General features: G+C 44.1%; 1 protein-coding gene across 1 annotated transcript; it reads right to left on the reverse strand.

Annotated features, from left to right (window-relative positions):
- Positions 1-8722: 8722 nt before the first annotated feature.
- On the reverse strand, positions 8723-15100 carry SYF2 (SYF2 pre-mRNA splicing factor). Its single transcript, XM_027581705.2, has 7 exons — positions 15007-15100; positions 14681-14794; positions 12341-12466; positions 11750-11867; positions 11568-11658; positions 10560-10658; positions 8723-9801 (listed from the first exon to the last, which is right to left on the reverse strand). Exons 1-7 carry the CDS (start codon positions 15031-15033, stop codon positions 9636-9638), a joined length of 741 nt encoding a protein of 246 aa, XP_027437506.1. The 5' UTR covers positions 15034-15100; the 3' UTR covers positions 8723-9635.
- Between the last annotated feature and the right edge of the window lie 434 nt (positions 15101-15534).

The following is a 15534-nucleotide window of genomic DNA, read 5'->3' on the forward strand; positions in this document are numbered from 1 at the left end:
AACAAAGTAGTCTTAAAACCTGGTTAACTCGTGTGCACAGATTGCCCATATCCACAACAAAGGAAAAGATGATTCTGTTTTCTCAGCCACTAAAGTCCCATCACCGAGTATGTCTGGCAGGAAAAAAAAAAAAATCAGTCTACTTGAGCAAAAGTGCAAATAGAATTGGTGAAAAGTTTAAATTCTAAATGGCTTATGGAATTCCCTTTTCTTTTTTTAAAAAGATTTATTTACCTATTTTAGAGAGAGAGAAAGAGCATGGAGAGGGACGGAGAGAGAGGGAGAGAGAATCCCAAGCAGACTCTGCACTCTGTGACCTGAGGTCACAACCTGAGCCAAAACCAAGAGTTGGACACTTAACCGACTGTGCCACTCAGGGGCCCCGAGAATTCCCTTTTCTTCTTTTAATTACATGTAGTAACTGGACTAGCTTACTTTGTATTTTAAAATTATAAATTTTCAGGGTGCCTGGCTGGCTCAGTTGAAGTACATGCGACTCGATCTTGGGGTCATGAGTTCAAGCCCCACATTGGGTGTAGACTACTTTAAATAAATTAGTTACAATTTTTCCCACTTTTTTATTTATCTACTAATATTTGTTCTCCTGAGTTGCTATGTGCCAAGTGTTATACTAAGTTAATTCCAACAGTTAGTTCATTTAAACTTCACAAGAACCCTACGTATGAGGTTAGCAGCATATGTTAGTTATCTATGCCACGCAATAAATCATCCCAAAATTTAGTGGCTTAAAACAACCACCATAATTCATTATCTCTCATAGCTTCTGTGGGTCAACATTTGGATAAGACACAGGATGGCTTGACTCTGCTACCCAGATCTGGTGTCTCCATCATAAGACTCTAAGGCAAGGACTGAAATATCCAGTATCACTCAAATATCTGGCAGTCAGTGCTGGCTCTTGACTGAGACCTTCACATGGCCTATCTATGTTCTTCACAACATGGTGGCTGAATTGATTCCAAACCAAGCATCTGAGAGAGAGCCAGGAGGAAGCTGTATATTGCCTCTAGGACCTAGCCTTGGTGTTTCACTGGCATCACCCATCATAGTTACAAAAGTCCACTTGAGTTCAAGGGAAGTAAACACAGACCCTCCCTGCTCTGGATTGTATTATGCTCTGTGATGGTTAATCGTATGGTGAATTTGATTGGGCCACAAGATGCCCAGATGAAACATTATTTTGGGGTGTGTCTGTGAGGGTGTTCCTAGATGAGATTAAGATTTGAATCAGTGGGCTCAGTAGACTACCTTCCCCTCCCCAGTGTGGGTGGGCATCATGCAATCCACGGAGGGCCTGAATAGAACAAAAACTAGAGGAAGAGAGAATCCATCCTCTGCCAGCCTGCCTGTTGAGCCTGGACTTCAGTCTTCTCTGCCCTTGAGCTGAGATTTACACCACAGCTCCCCTAATTCTCAGGCCCACAAACTCAGACTGAATTACAACCATTGGCTTTCCTGCATCTCCAGCTTACAAACGGAAGATTATGAGACTTCTCAGCCTCCCAAATCACGTGAGCCAGATCCTCATAATAACTCTATCTATACACACATAGATATATATGTGTACAGATTTATATAGATTATATGCACAGAGACACATACACATTAAACGACTTATATGTGGGGGGGCTCTTTTTATCGAATACATGTACCCCCAAATTTCGTATGTTGAAGTCCTAACCCCTATACCTCGACTGTGACCTTATTTGGAAATCGGGGGTTTATAGAGCTAATCAAGTTAAAATGAGGTCATTAGGGTGGACCCTAATTCAATATGAGTGGTATCCTTATCAAATGGGGAAATTTGGAGACAGCTCTGCTCACGAGGAAAACACCATATGAAGATGAAGGCAGAAATGAGGGTGATGCTTCGACATGCCCAGAAATTCCAAAGATCACCAGAAAAGCACCCAAAGCTTGAGAAGAGACATGGAGCAGAATCTCCTTCAGAGCCTTCAGAAAGAACCAACGCTGCTGGCCCTTGGATCTCAGACATCCAGCCTCCAGAACCGTGAGACAATAAATGTCTGTTGTTTAAGCCCCCCTCCACCCCAGGATGCGGTACTTCACTACGGAAGCCCTAGGAAACTCATCCACCACCTCTTGATGGAGGACCATCAACATCACACGGTAGGAAGAGCCGGTGGGATGGGGTAGACATTGGTGTGGAAACTACAATCTGCCAAAGCCCATCCTCTGGCCAACAAAAATTTACAGCCCTCCCACATGCAAAATATGTCCATCCTCTCCCACAAAACCACCAAGTCTTGCCTTACTACAGCACCAGCTTACTGTCCAGGATCTTACCATGTAAATCCGGTCCAGACAACATCGAGGCTCCCGGAGCACAGCTCCTCTTGATCTAAAAAGTCATCCACTAAGGAGACCACATGCCGTGGTGGGACAGGTCACTGAAGTCTTCTCCTTTCAAAGTAATCCTCACTCTCCTGAAGAGCCTGAAACCATCATCTCTAAAATGACATCAAGGATCTCTTTCAAATTTATTCTCCCCTCATTTCCTCCTTCATAGAATTAGATGATGTTGAAGTTGGAAAGCAATGTAAAGGTTAAGCTAAGCCCCACACACAACCTGGAAAGATCTCGCTCTAGACACAATGTTGGGTGAAAAAAGTCAGATCCAAAAAAGTGGATACTGTAGGCTGCCATTTATAGGAAGATCCAAGGCTGGCAAACTGCTCTGAAGTGATAGAAGTCAGAATATTCGTTACCCTGGGGGGCGGTTTGACTGCAAGAGGCCACAAGGGATCCTTCTATGGCTTGACCTGGTTGGTGGTTGCCCACGTCTATAAATATGTACAGACTCATCTCTTTATGCCCTCAAGATTGTGCCCTTTATTATACGTAAGTTAAACGGCAGATTTTTTTAAAAGAGGTTTAAGATAGTCCCGTGGTTCCCATACTTAAGGATTTAATAAACCAATCAAATTCCACACACACACCCCAGTTGGAGGAAGTAATTTTCTACAATGACTATGGATTGATGTAACTAGGAAGAAACAAAACACTTGCTTCTTGGATTTCAAAAAAATACGAAAAGATTTCAATTAGCAATAACCGCGCCTCGGACTTGAAGCTATGCTCCGCAAACCCCACAAGAGGGCGCTAAGCAGGTTGCCATGATCTCAGAGGCGGTGTTAAACTGCCCCTGCTCTCGGTCCCCACCCACTTTCGGCTTGGAATGGTCCCTGTGCACACCGGCCTCTAAGCAACAGGAGAGGGCTAGACCAATCCTTATTTCAGGGCGTCTATTATATTAAAAAGAATGAGAAATGCCAAGACAGGGTTTTGTAAAAATTCTGTGTATTTTAGATGTTTTACATTTAAACATTACACGTATGTGATAAATGACATATGTATGGAAGATTTCACGCATTCTACTGTATTTCTGAGATTTGGGGCTATTTTCTACATCTCTCCCCAGGGGGCCATTTCCAGTTGAAGAAATACATACCTGCCCCTCCCAACCTATCTCTCTCTCTCTCTCTCTCTCTCTCTCTCTCACACACACACACACACACACACACACACACACACACGAGTTTCAGCAAGGTGAGATGTCAGTATCTCCCAGTTTCTTAAGGGCTCCAGCCTGTAGAGCTCCCAACAGCCTGTAGGTTTTCAAATAAAAATCCTCCAACCTCATCTAAGGGAACAAGACTGGATCCAAAGCTAAACTATTCATCCAAAAGGTAAACATTTTTAAAGATAAGAGTTGTTTTGGGTTTGTTTGTTTGTTTTTAATGATTAAACCATATGTTCTGGTTCTATGGTAGCAAAAAGCCAGGTGGAACCTCTGGTCCTCAGATCCCTGGGTTCTGCGAGTAGTTGTCACTTGTCGGAAACTGGATTTTGACTCTAACTGCCTTGGATTGAAGAAGCAGCCCAGGGAGAGCACACAGTTAGTTAATCTTGCATAAGTGATGAGCTTCTGAAGAGAGTCCCAGAGGAGCAAGGCCAGTGCGTGCAGAGCATGCTCAGTAGCTGCTACCCAGCTGAGTGCTGCAGGGGAGGAGAGGTCTGGGGAAGGGAGCCTTCACAGCTCAGGGCTTCCTATCGCTTCAAAACTTTAGACTGGCAAAAAGAGGAAGTCCTTGTTGCCAACGCTTTTGAGGGCAGGGTGGAAGTCACATGGAAATCTTACCTCCCTCTGAGATATCTGAACGTTCGGGTTGGCGTTATCTTGATTCAGAGATGAGGGAAGAGAGAAGACCATGTGTAGGAGATGTCCATGAAGATGATAATATTTATTCATTTTGCTATTGCTATTATAACTCACATCGATCCCACTAGGAACCAGGCACTGGTCTAAGCACACGATGCTCCCAACAACCCTCTGATTTAGAGATTACAAACACTTTTTGGAAGCTGGGGAAAATGAAGCACAAAGAGGGTGGGTGCCATTATGGACCTCATCATGCCACCCCCCCAATGAATAGGCTGAAGCCCTAAGCCCCAGAGTTTATATTTGGAGATAGAAATCTTTAAGGAAATCATTAAGGTTGAATGAGGTCATAAGAGTGGGGCCCTAATCTAATAGGACTGGTGTCCTTATAAGGAGAGGAAGTGACACGTGGACATGGAGAAAAGGCCACATAACGAAGACACAGCAAGGTGACCATCTGCAAACCAGGGAGAGTGTCCTCACCGGACACCAGCCCCAGCGGCACCTTGCTCGTGGGCTTCCAGCCTCCAGAACTGTGAAAAAATAAATTTCTGTTGTTTACCACCCCCCACCCCAGGCTGCGGAGTTCCTTTATGGCAGCCCTTGCAGACCGATACAAGGTCACTTGCCTGCGATCTTTTGCCTGGCAAATGGAAGAACTGGCATTTTAATCCAGGTCATTTTCCTTTTTTTAAAGATTTTAATTATGTATCTATTTTAGAGAGAAAGAAAGCCTGCACATGCAGGTGAGCAGGCAGGGGGTGGGGCGGGTAAAAGCAGAGGGAGAGGGAGAGGGAATCTGAAGCCGACTCTGTGCTGAGGGTGGAGCCCGACGCAGGGCTCAACCCCACAAGCGTGAGATCATGACATGACCCTACACCAAGAATCAGACGCTCAATGGACTGAGCTTCCCAGGCGCCCCCCAGGCCACTTTAATCCATGGCTATTGCACTGTGCCTCTTGCCCTGGTAGAGTGAGAGAGAGCCCCATTGGGGAGCAGGATGATGGTCATAGAACTACCAATATGCATGGGCACTTAGTCTGCACCAGCCCACTGCGCTTAGCGTGGATTATCCGTGTAAAACCAACAGCAAACCTGGGAGGCTAATGCCATGATTGTCCCCATTTCCTAAAGCTGTAGGAGCATTCCAATGGGGGCACACACTCTCCAGAGCCAGCATGGAACAGTAGGCTATTCTATAAGTAATTGCAACCATGAGAGATCATTCTGTTTCGGTCAGCTCCACCACTTGGCCAAAAACTGTTCAACTCAGCCTTGCAAGTGAGATAACATAGTTGAGTCAAGTGATAATGAAGCCCCCACTTCTCTGAGAAGGTCTTTGAAATAAATGAGCCAATGAGGAAGGTGATCCCTCTAAGACGTCACAGCCTTGGAGGAGAAAGGGCCTGTGGGGAGGCAGCCCTGCCCTCATGGGCAGGGGCAGGGAGAAAGAGGAGCTCTGTTAGAGGGACATGACCCAGCCAGGACTACTGCAGTGGGATGAACAGGGTCACTGTCCTTGCTCCCTTTGAATACGCAATGGCTAACAGGGACTCAGCAGCAGTCAGGTTGGGATCCAAGGTGGCGGTTCCTAATATTGCCTCTGTTCCCCACCACATCCACCAGAGAGAAAGAACGTCCCCATTTCCACTTCATCACTGCCCTCTACCTCCCCCCCAAATAGGGCTTGCTTCCTTGTTCAGGTGCTCAATTTCATCAGTCCTGTGGATGGAAGGACTGGCATAAAGCATCTCCTTTCTGCTGGCATAGCATTTCCCAAAGGGCAAGATGTGTTCCACAGGTGGGCACGGGTGAGACAATTCTTTTGCAACCTGTAAGCCTCAGCACAGTGATAAAGGGCTTTCATAACACCTCTCGTGTTTGCTCATATTTGAACAGAGAGACCAGACTTCAGATCCAGAGCCTCTCGTGGGCAGCAAGCAGTGTTTCCACCTTTTGGAAACGCCAAATGACACATAACAGGTCACACAACTCACTGATGCCCTGCTCATGCTTTTTAATTCTTTTTTACTCTCTATATTGCATTTTAGATGGTTCCTGTTGCTTTGTCTTCAAGTTCACACATCTCCTCTTCTGTGATGCCTAATCTGTGGTTAAACCCACCCAGTGTATTTTTCACCTCAGACATGTAGTTTTCATGTTGAGAAGTTCAGTATGGGTCTTTTTTATATCTCTCTTTATGTCTCTACCTTTCTGATCATGTGCGGTACAGTTACAATTACTGTTTTGTCTCCTAATCCAAACGTCTATATCACCTCATGCATTGGGTCCAATTTTCCAGTTTCTCTAATTAGATGCTAAACATTGTGAATTGGATATTGTTGGGTTCTGGATGTTTCTGTGTTTTTTTATAACCAATTATTCTTGATCTTTATTCTGGAACGCATTTAAATTACTTGGAAACAGTTTGATTCTGTCATGTCTTAATTTAAAAACTTTTTTAGACGAGACCCAAGCAGCATTCAATCTACAGCTAATTACTCTCCACTATGGAGGCAAAACCTTTTCAGCATCCTACCCCTTTAATTATGAATTTTCCATTCCAGCTGGTGGGTAAGGTACTACTCCCTCCACTCCATTCAGGTGGGTCTTTCCTCCCCATCATCAGCTCACACACATGCTGATCTTACTTTGCCTCATCCTGGAGGGGGCCCTCTCTGCACTTGCAGAGTTCCCTGTGGGCAGCTCCCTCCTCTCCCAGAAAGGCACTGCGAGCCCTTGCCACTGTGGTCTCCCCAGACTTCCAGCTCCATCTCCTCAACCAAGGGAGCCACTCCTCACCTGGGTTCTCCCTCCGCACACCACAGCCTGGAAATTCTTTAAAGGCAGTGAGCTGGGTGATCATACGGCTACCCATGTTTGTTTCCCCTCTTAGAGTCCACTGGCCTTCCTTGCCTGATTTCCACAATCTTGAAAACTTGTTTCCTATACACTATCCTCTTTTTTTTTCCGGTTGTTTCAAGTGGCAAGGTAAATCTGTTTCTCGTCACTCCATCTTGGTTGGAAGTAGAAGTCCCCTGTTCACTCCTTCAATTGGATTTTATAATTTTCTTCATGTAGGTCTTATGAAGACCCTCTCATTAAATTTGTGTCTAAATATCTAATTTTTATTGTAACTGTTTCCTCTCATCTCCATTCCTACTTCTAGACTGGATAAGCTGTTCATGTAATGTTTACACATACATATTGACTTGTGTGTATGTAATATTAATCAACAGATGTCCTGAGATTGAGCCATGCATTGGTCATAAATTTATTCAGTGGCAAGAAACGAAGATGAGACACTAGAGCTAGTGTAGCTACTCAGCAATGGCAACAGGGACTCAAGCTCTGCTCCACACTCCTCAGCACACTGACTTTTGTCCTCATACTTGTTACCTCATGGCACAACATGGCTGCTACAACTCTAGGCCTCATGTCTGTGATCAAAGCAGGAAGAAGGAAGGGGGAAGCAGGGAGTAGCAATTCCCTTACCAAGAAAGCAAAGAGTTTCTCAGAATAAATGAGTTGGTGTCCAATTGGCCAGCACGTGAACATTTGACCACCTGTAATAGCCAATCTGGAGAAGTAAATGTTTAGCTGGAAATTTTACCACAAATTCACACAAAAAAAATCAGGGTTCTGATGGGTAACAACTGAGAATTGATATTGGACACACAACTAATGGGTCTACAAGCTCCTCTTGCATTCCTAGAATAAACCTTGCTAGCTTATCATGGACTATGCTTTTAAATACATTTGACAATGTTTTGACTTTTTTTAAGCTATTGCAATATTCAGGATCAAAGACTTGAACTAAGATAGTGTAATGGAAATAGAAACATACTGAATATATGTTGGGAGGCAGCATCAAGGCCCTGTGATCAGACCTAACTGCACATAGAAATACTAGAAGCAGAAACAAAAGGAATACAGAAAGTGCTACATAAATTTTAAAAGGGATTAATCACCAGTGGTATTAAATGTTAAACTGTCTTTAAACACAAATGCTGATATATTTTTGAAATTTTCTCTTTCAGATTTGGAATGTCATTTTAATTTTTTTTAAAGATTTTATTTATTTATTTGACAGAGAGACACAGCGAGAGAGGAACACAAGCAGGGGGAGTGGGAGAGAGAGAAGCAGGCTTCCCGCGGAGCAGGGAGCCCAATGTGGGGCTCGATCCCAGGACCCTGGGATCATGACCTAAGCCAAAGGCAGATGCTTAACGACTAAGCCACCCAGGCGCCCATGGAATGTCATTTATTTTTTTTTTTTAAAGATTTTTATTTATTGAGAGAGAGAGAGAGAATGGGAGAGCTCTAGAGAGCATGAGAGGGAAGAAGGTCAGAGGGGGAAGCAGACTCCCTGCTGAGCAGTCCCCCAATGCGGGACTCGATCCTGGGACTCCAGGATCATGACCTGAGCCGAAGGCAGTCACTTAACCAACTGAGCCACCCAGGCGCCCTGGAATGTCCTCATTTTAAACAACACATAGAAAAAAACCATTTACCAATCTTTCTCTCTGGACTTTTTATTAAAATAAAACTATTGTTGTGATAATAGGATAGTGGTCTTTATCTTTCAGATACTGAAATATTTATAGACAAAAGTATACATTTAATATTTGCTTCAAAATAACATGGGACTTACAGAGGGGAAAGTAGATAAGAAATGAAGCTGAAACAAGACTGGCCGGGAGTTGATTACTGAAGATAGGTATTGGGTACATGGGATTCATTGTATTATTCTGTCTTCTTTTGACGGTTTTGAATTCCTCATAATCGAAGAAAAAATTTTAATGTTTATTCAATGGAAGCACGTAATTTTACATATATATACAAATATTAGTTTTAAATGCTAGTGCTTCGTAGGGATCCTATTCCACAGGATATTTGCTTTTTATAAAAGGAACTGTACATGATCAATATTCATGCTGCTTCCTGAACTTGGTCATAAGAGGCCATGGGTAGAGAGGGCCCTCCAGTAACCATGGCCACCTTCCTCCTCACTGTACTTAGCTTCCAAGTCTACAACCTCAAAAGGTTGCTGAGTCCAGCTCTACCTTTTGTCAAATTCAGAATATTCAAAGCAACAATGACTGCATTTATGTATGCTGCAACAATCTTCAGCCCAAAATGCTTCAAAGATTAAATAATCATACCCATTTAAAATACATAGAAAAATAATTAGTATTTATACAAAGTAGATTTTTTACAAAACAAGTACACTACCTCTTAAAATACATCTTATATCCAAGTACAGAAATGTGGGAATATACATGGAAGTATACGTTTAAGAAAAAGCATTTATTTCTAAATGTTGAGTGGAAAGGCAAAGTAGACAGAGTGCTGGTTTCCTGGTAGAACTTTGAAGAGAACCTCAATTTGCCAGCATTCTCAAGCTTCTAAAAACAGTTCCTGAAGCGATTAGACCGCTGTTCCTCTCTCCAAATTCTGTTTAATTTCAGCTGTGTATTTCCCATAGAATCTTTCTGCCTTCTTGTTGAATTTGGCATTCCTTTCATTAATGTAGTCGATGTCTGCATCATCATTATAAGGACGTCTCCGGCTATACTTGTCTCGTTTTTCAATTCTGAAGGAAGAAGAAAAAAATTTACAAAATTCAAAATTGCCTTTTTTTTTAATCTTAATCAAACACGGCCAAATAGTTAAGAACAGAATCAGTGCACTGAGAATAGCACCCTTGAAGGGTGGGGGAAATTTTCATCAAGATCAAATTTAAATTGCTAATTGACAGCACAACCCCGGGTATGAACCCTGAAATTCAATAAATACAAGCTCATCCTTAGAATGCTTCTAAAAGAGCAATGATACACTGTTAGCCACTGGACACACGAAGCTCTACTTAGAAGAAAATGACAATACTTATATTAGTAAACAACCACAGCTAATATGAGTGGAGTACACACTATATACTAGATAGTATTTTTAATAGTTTTATGTATTAACTCCTAAAATAGAAATTAATTCTGCCTGATATTCACCCATATCAGTATTAAGAAACACAAATATAACAAAGGTACATTTACTAGAACATTCGTACTTCTTCAAATCAAATAGTGGAATGCTTATGAAGGTCAAAGCCCTTAAACAATCATTTTCTTTGGCCCTTTCCCTGCTTCAATTATGACAACTCCATTTCAGCAATATTTTGCACCTCCCTCCCAGATCATATGGATTCAACTCACACATGCTATCTGTCCCCAAAACCACTACAGACGCTGAGTCAGAAATGAGCAAAAACAGTATCTGTTCAATTCGCTCTAAGCACGCTATGTCCATTTTGTCGTTAAACGTTTAAAAGTTCAGGCTGCTATACTGAGTACTCACTGTTTTTCCAGATCCATGACCATCCTATCAACCTCTTCTGTGGAAGGCACGTGTGTTCCATGAAGAAGACTGTTGGATGTTGGGAAAAACTCTTCTCCACTGAAAAGACAGCAAAACGGACTTAAAGTAACACTAGACAGTTCCACATTTGCAAATTTCAAACCAAACTACCACTCCTGGTGAGCAATAAAATACATACATTATTTTACACATGACATTATATATATTATAATAGATACAGTGTTGACTGTGGGATCCTACCTTAACTTCTATTTATTTATACACACACACACACACACACACACACACACACACACACACACACACACACACACACACACACACACACACACACACACACACACACACACACACACACACATATATATATAAAGCAAGCAAGCAAGCTAGAATTGGAAGTGACCTAAGATATCCCCTCCCCCAGCACCTTCATTCTACAGATTTAAGAGCCAAGGGCCAGAGGTTAAGAGACATGCTTCTAGGTTCAGGTTCTTTCTCTTCCCACTAACACAGGGGTCAGTTAACGACACCATCTGCTTTTGCAAACATCTTACTGGGTCCCAGCCACACCCATTTGCTCACGTATCCTCCATGGCTATTTTCACATCACAGCAGTGGAGTGCAGACCAAAGAGCCCACAAAGCCTAAAATATTTACAGAAAATGTTCACCCATCCCAGTACTAAAGCATTCAGCCTCCTAAAACATGAGTAACTATGATAATCTGGTTGTTAAACTCTCAACACCTAGTCTTAGAATGCCCAGCTAGAACAATAACCAGGTGGTGAGCTGAACTGCTGTGGAGTGAGCAATAAATAGTATTGTCAAGGCCAGAAAGCATTCTTAGGCAGCTGCTAATGACCATTACCTAAGCTTTAAAGTGTGTTTGTATTTACGTATGTGTGTATGTATTTATACACCGCACACACACACACACCTATGGCCCTTTGCGATGAAAACAGGACTTGCATTAATTCTGTCAACTTACTGTTTTTCTCTCAGTCTCTCGTAAGTTTCCATGTCAGGTTTGATCTGCTTGGTCAGCCGATGATACTGACGTAACTGAGCAGCAGCATAATCTAAAAGGAGAATCCAGACTACTTTAGATGTCGGGGCATTATCAGACCTGTTACTAATAGGCCCGTTGAATAAAGTGAAAGCCAGTTTTACCGGAGAATCCCAGGTCGGGGTTTTTCCTCCTCTTCTTCCTCTCCCATCTCTCTGCGTCTTCTGCACTGATCTCCAGCAGCTTCACTTTCTCATAGTCCTCCCCTCTCGCTGCACATTCCTAAGAAAAGGAAAAAGAAGCTCATACCTGCAATGATGATCCAAGCAAATATTGGGTCTATTTTAAATCAAGGTTAAACAAAGATATCGGGCAATACTTTAAAACTAATGATTATTATTTGGAGGAAATATGGGAACCTGCTATGGTGTGTAAGAGTGCGTGCCTCAATTTAAAACACATGCTCAGCGGGTAGCAGACGCCAGGCCCCTTGGAAAGGTTTTACATGCACTGACTCGTTTAATTCCTCAGGAACTCAAATCATTATTGTCATAGTCCCCGTTTTACAGATGAGAAAACAGAGGCACAGAGAGGTGAAATAACTCCTCCAAAGTACTGCTGCTAGTAAAGAACAGGGCCACCACATGGACTCCAGCAGTCTGGCTCCAGACCCAGTGTACAAAATCAGGTACTAGTCACAATACAAAAGAATGACTGAATAAACCACTTATGAAGCCAGCAGAGTAGATCCTAACCTTCTTCTTTTCTTCTTCCTGCAGCTCCCATTCCAGACGAGCTTTTCTGGCTTCCCAGTTAGCAGGTAACTTAAGTCTTTTATCTTCTTCAACAACTTCCTGGTGATTTAATTTACGAGCCTCATTCTAAAACCGTAACACAAAAAAGTTTGTCAGCTGGGACATGAAAATAAATCCAAACAAAATCTTGCCCACTTTGAAAAGGGTCAGGTAAGATACATTAACAAGGGGACTCTTGCTTTATCCCAAAAGCAACAGATAGCCATCAAAGGATTTTAAGCAAGGGAATGGTCTAATTAGGTTTTTTTTTTTTAAGATTTGAGAGAGCGAGAGCATGAGCGAGCACACGCACGAGCAAGAGGGGGAGAGGGAGAGAGAATCTCAAGCAGACTCTGCACTGAGCACAGAGCCTGATGAGGGACTTGATCTCAGTACCCTGAGATCATGACCTGAGCTGAAACCAAGAGTTGGATGCTTAACCGACTGAGCCACTCAGGCACCCCTCAATTCTCTTTTAATCCTAATTCAAGCAAAAAGCTTCAATTTGGGGCTGGAGGCTTTAACACTAATCTTAGTATCTCTAACCCTTTCCAAGTCTCTCCTCCTTCTTAAATATTTTAACACTTTACTTTATGGCAAAGGAAAGGTATTTTCCATTTGAATTACCCCATGAAGTGTGATTTAAAATGAATTTAAGTGGGGCGCCTGCGTGGCTCAGTCGGTTAAGCGTCTGCCTTCGGCTCAGGTCATGATCCCAGGGTCCTGAGATGGAGCCCTGTCGGCGAGGAGTCTGCTTCTCCCTCTCCCCAACCCTGCCCCCTTTCCTCCCCACCCCCATCTTGTGCTCTCTGTCTCAAATAAATCAAATCTTTAAAAAATAAAAAAATAAAGTGAACTTAACTGCACACAACAAAATGAGCGATCATCTTAAGGACAACCTAAGTTAGAGGTTCCTTAGGTCACAGGTTGGCAGCAGTTCGTCCAGGAAGCCATGTCTCCTAATTTCCAACCACATGTACTTTACACAGTCCCTCCAAGTCAATATTTAAGTGTGTGTAATTCTTCATTAACTTCTGTGCAAACAGAGATACTCCTCTGAACTACCATCCCTCTTACACTCTTGTACTCTTGGCTCTGGCAATGCCCTCCAGTTGAAAACACCAAGAACATACCTATAGTCAAAGTTGTGTTTGCTGCACTGAAGGAGAGCAAACCATGGGGAACTATAGGCATTTCAGTGAGAAGGTGTTAGGAGAGGCTAGTTACAGGATTTGGGTTTTTATCAGGTGCCAGAGGGGGCGGGTAAGGTTCAAGGGAGTACGGCGGTGCTCTGGATAAGACAGTGTCAGAAAGGCAGGGCATTTGATGACTGGGTACCCTAAGTTTTTCTACAGGATTAACGGGGTGAGACTAATGCTGTAATTGATCCTAACAGTCACTGGAGTTAGCAGAAGAGGGGAATGTGTGGTAATTTCTGTGGTTTGAATAGTACTGTTTTTGTCTCACTCCAACAGTCAGTGATGTTGGGGGTTTGTGAAACTACAGCCAAGCTGTCAGTCAAGCCACTTAAGTGGAAATAGACCAGAGCTGCTTTTTCCTTTCTCAGCTCCAACTGCAGCCAGTTGTTTGCTGGACTCTTATCCCTAATATGAATTCCCTTAATTTACATTTGGTTCCTCTGCTTGGATATTTCTTCCTCCAATTTTTTTTGTCTGATAATACCTTACACATCTTTCAAACGGTAGTTTAGGTGTCACCTCTTATATGAGGCACTCCCTGGAGCCCCTCAAACTGTATTCATCTCTCCTCTACACTCCCAGGGCACTTTGTTCTCAAAGCTAGCATGCCATATTTCTGGCTAGAAAATCATCTCTTCTACTTAAGAGCAAAAGGCATATCCTAATCAGCTAGTTTCCCACCGACCAGGTGAACCACTGATACTATAGACTTTCAGAGATTTGCTGATTATTTTTTAATGAACAGGCAACCAGCTCTCTTATTAACACGGACGAGTTTCTTCCAGTCTCCAGCTCCACATATCCCCCAGGTAAAACGAGGAGTTTGTCAGACTCATACAGCAGGGAGGCTGTTAGTAATAGAGACTCCCAAACCTAGCCCAGATTAGTTAAATCGGAAGTGGGTGAGAGGAGGGTTGGAGAGAGCATGTGTTATTTTCAAAGGTGATTTCAATCTGCTGCCAGGGTTGAGAACCACCGGGAAAGATCTTTCATCCAGTTCTGTGAGTCTGTCAAGCATGGTTTTGCGGCTTCCTCGTCCCTCCACAAACGCGCACGGGCCTGCCAGAATGACCAGCCTCAGTTCCCTTGAAGGATTACTCACCCGCTTCAGGTGCAGCTCCCGGAATTTGCGCAGCCTCTGTTCGCGCTTCTGGGCGGCCAGCTCCGCGGCCTCCGCCAGGGGCTGCCCCCCCTCCTCCGCGCTGTCCACCAGCACCTGCGGCGAGGAGGACTGGCTGGAGGCGGGGCGGCCCGGGCTGATTCCCCGCCGGTCCCGCCAGGCCCGGCCGAGCCCTCACACCGACCCCGACTTCAGAGCGTCTGCGCCTCCCTGGCCCGGCACCCAGGCATCTCCTCCACCTCTCGCCTTTTGTGTCCCCCCGGAGCCTCCCCCCACAAAAATCCCTGGGTAAAGCCGGAGGAACTTACCTTCTCGGCTAAAATCGCAGCCGCCATCACAATCTTTCTTTCGCCACTTCCGACAACAACACAGAGCACTTCCGTCTGCCTGGGGCCCACCCAGCCGATACGTATTAAAAAAAAAAAAAAAACCTACTATAAGCCCCGCCCCTTCCTGGCGGTCTCAGGAGCTTGGGACCAATCCCTGCCACTTTTAACAGTGAGACGTTTTCGATTGGGTAGGGCCTTGCGCAGCCGCAAGAGGCCTCCGAGGCAAGGGCGGGGAGGGGCCAGGCGAAGAGCGCTGGGCGGGGAAGCGCTCCGAAGGCGACAGCTAGGAGGGCCCGGCCGAACCGGGGCCCGGATAGAAAGTCACCCCAAGTGCATGCCACTCCCTGGAGCGAAGGGTGTTTGCCATTCAGCGCTTACCCTCAGTGTCACCTCCTGCGAGGCAGGTCTCCCCTGCCTGCCTTGTCTCACCGAGGCCCTCAGTACTGTCAAGTGGCACCATTTTAATTCTCTTCGGTAGTGTGAGATACTTTTCTCACCTGGTCGGTT

Source organism: Zalophus californianus, chromosome 4 (assembly GCF_009762305.2).
Source record: "Zalophus californianus isolate mZalCal1 chromosome 4, mZalCal1.pri.v2, whole genome shotgun sequence".
In the NCBI taxonomy this organism is placed as follows: Eukaryota; Metazoa; Chordata; class Mammalia; order Carnivora; family Otariidae; genus Zalophus; species Zalophus californianus.

Coding starts and splice junctions, on each gene's coding strand:
- SYF2 (XM_027581705.2), bottom strand. CDS start 15,033: ATGGCGGCTGCGATTTTAGCCGAGAAG. Junction 11,659..11,749: donor CCCCGACCTGGGATTCTCCG/GTAAAACTGGCT, acceptor TTCTCCTTTTAG/ATTATGCTGCTGCTCAGTTA. Junction 10,659..11,567: donor GAGAGACTGAGAGAAAAACA/GTAAGTTGACAG, acceptor CTGTCTTTTCAG/TGGAGAAGAGTTTTTCCCAA.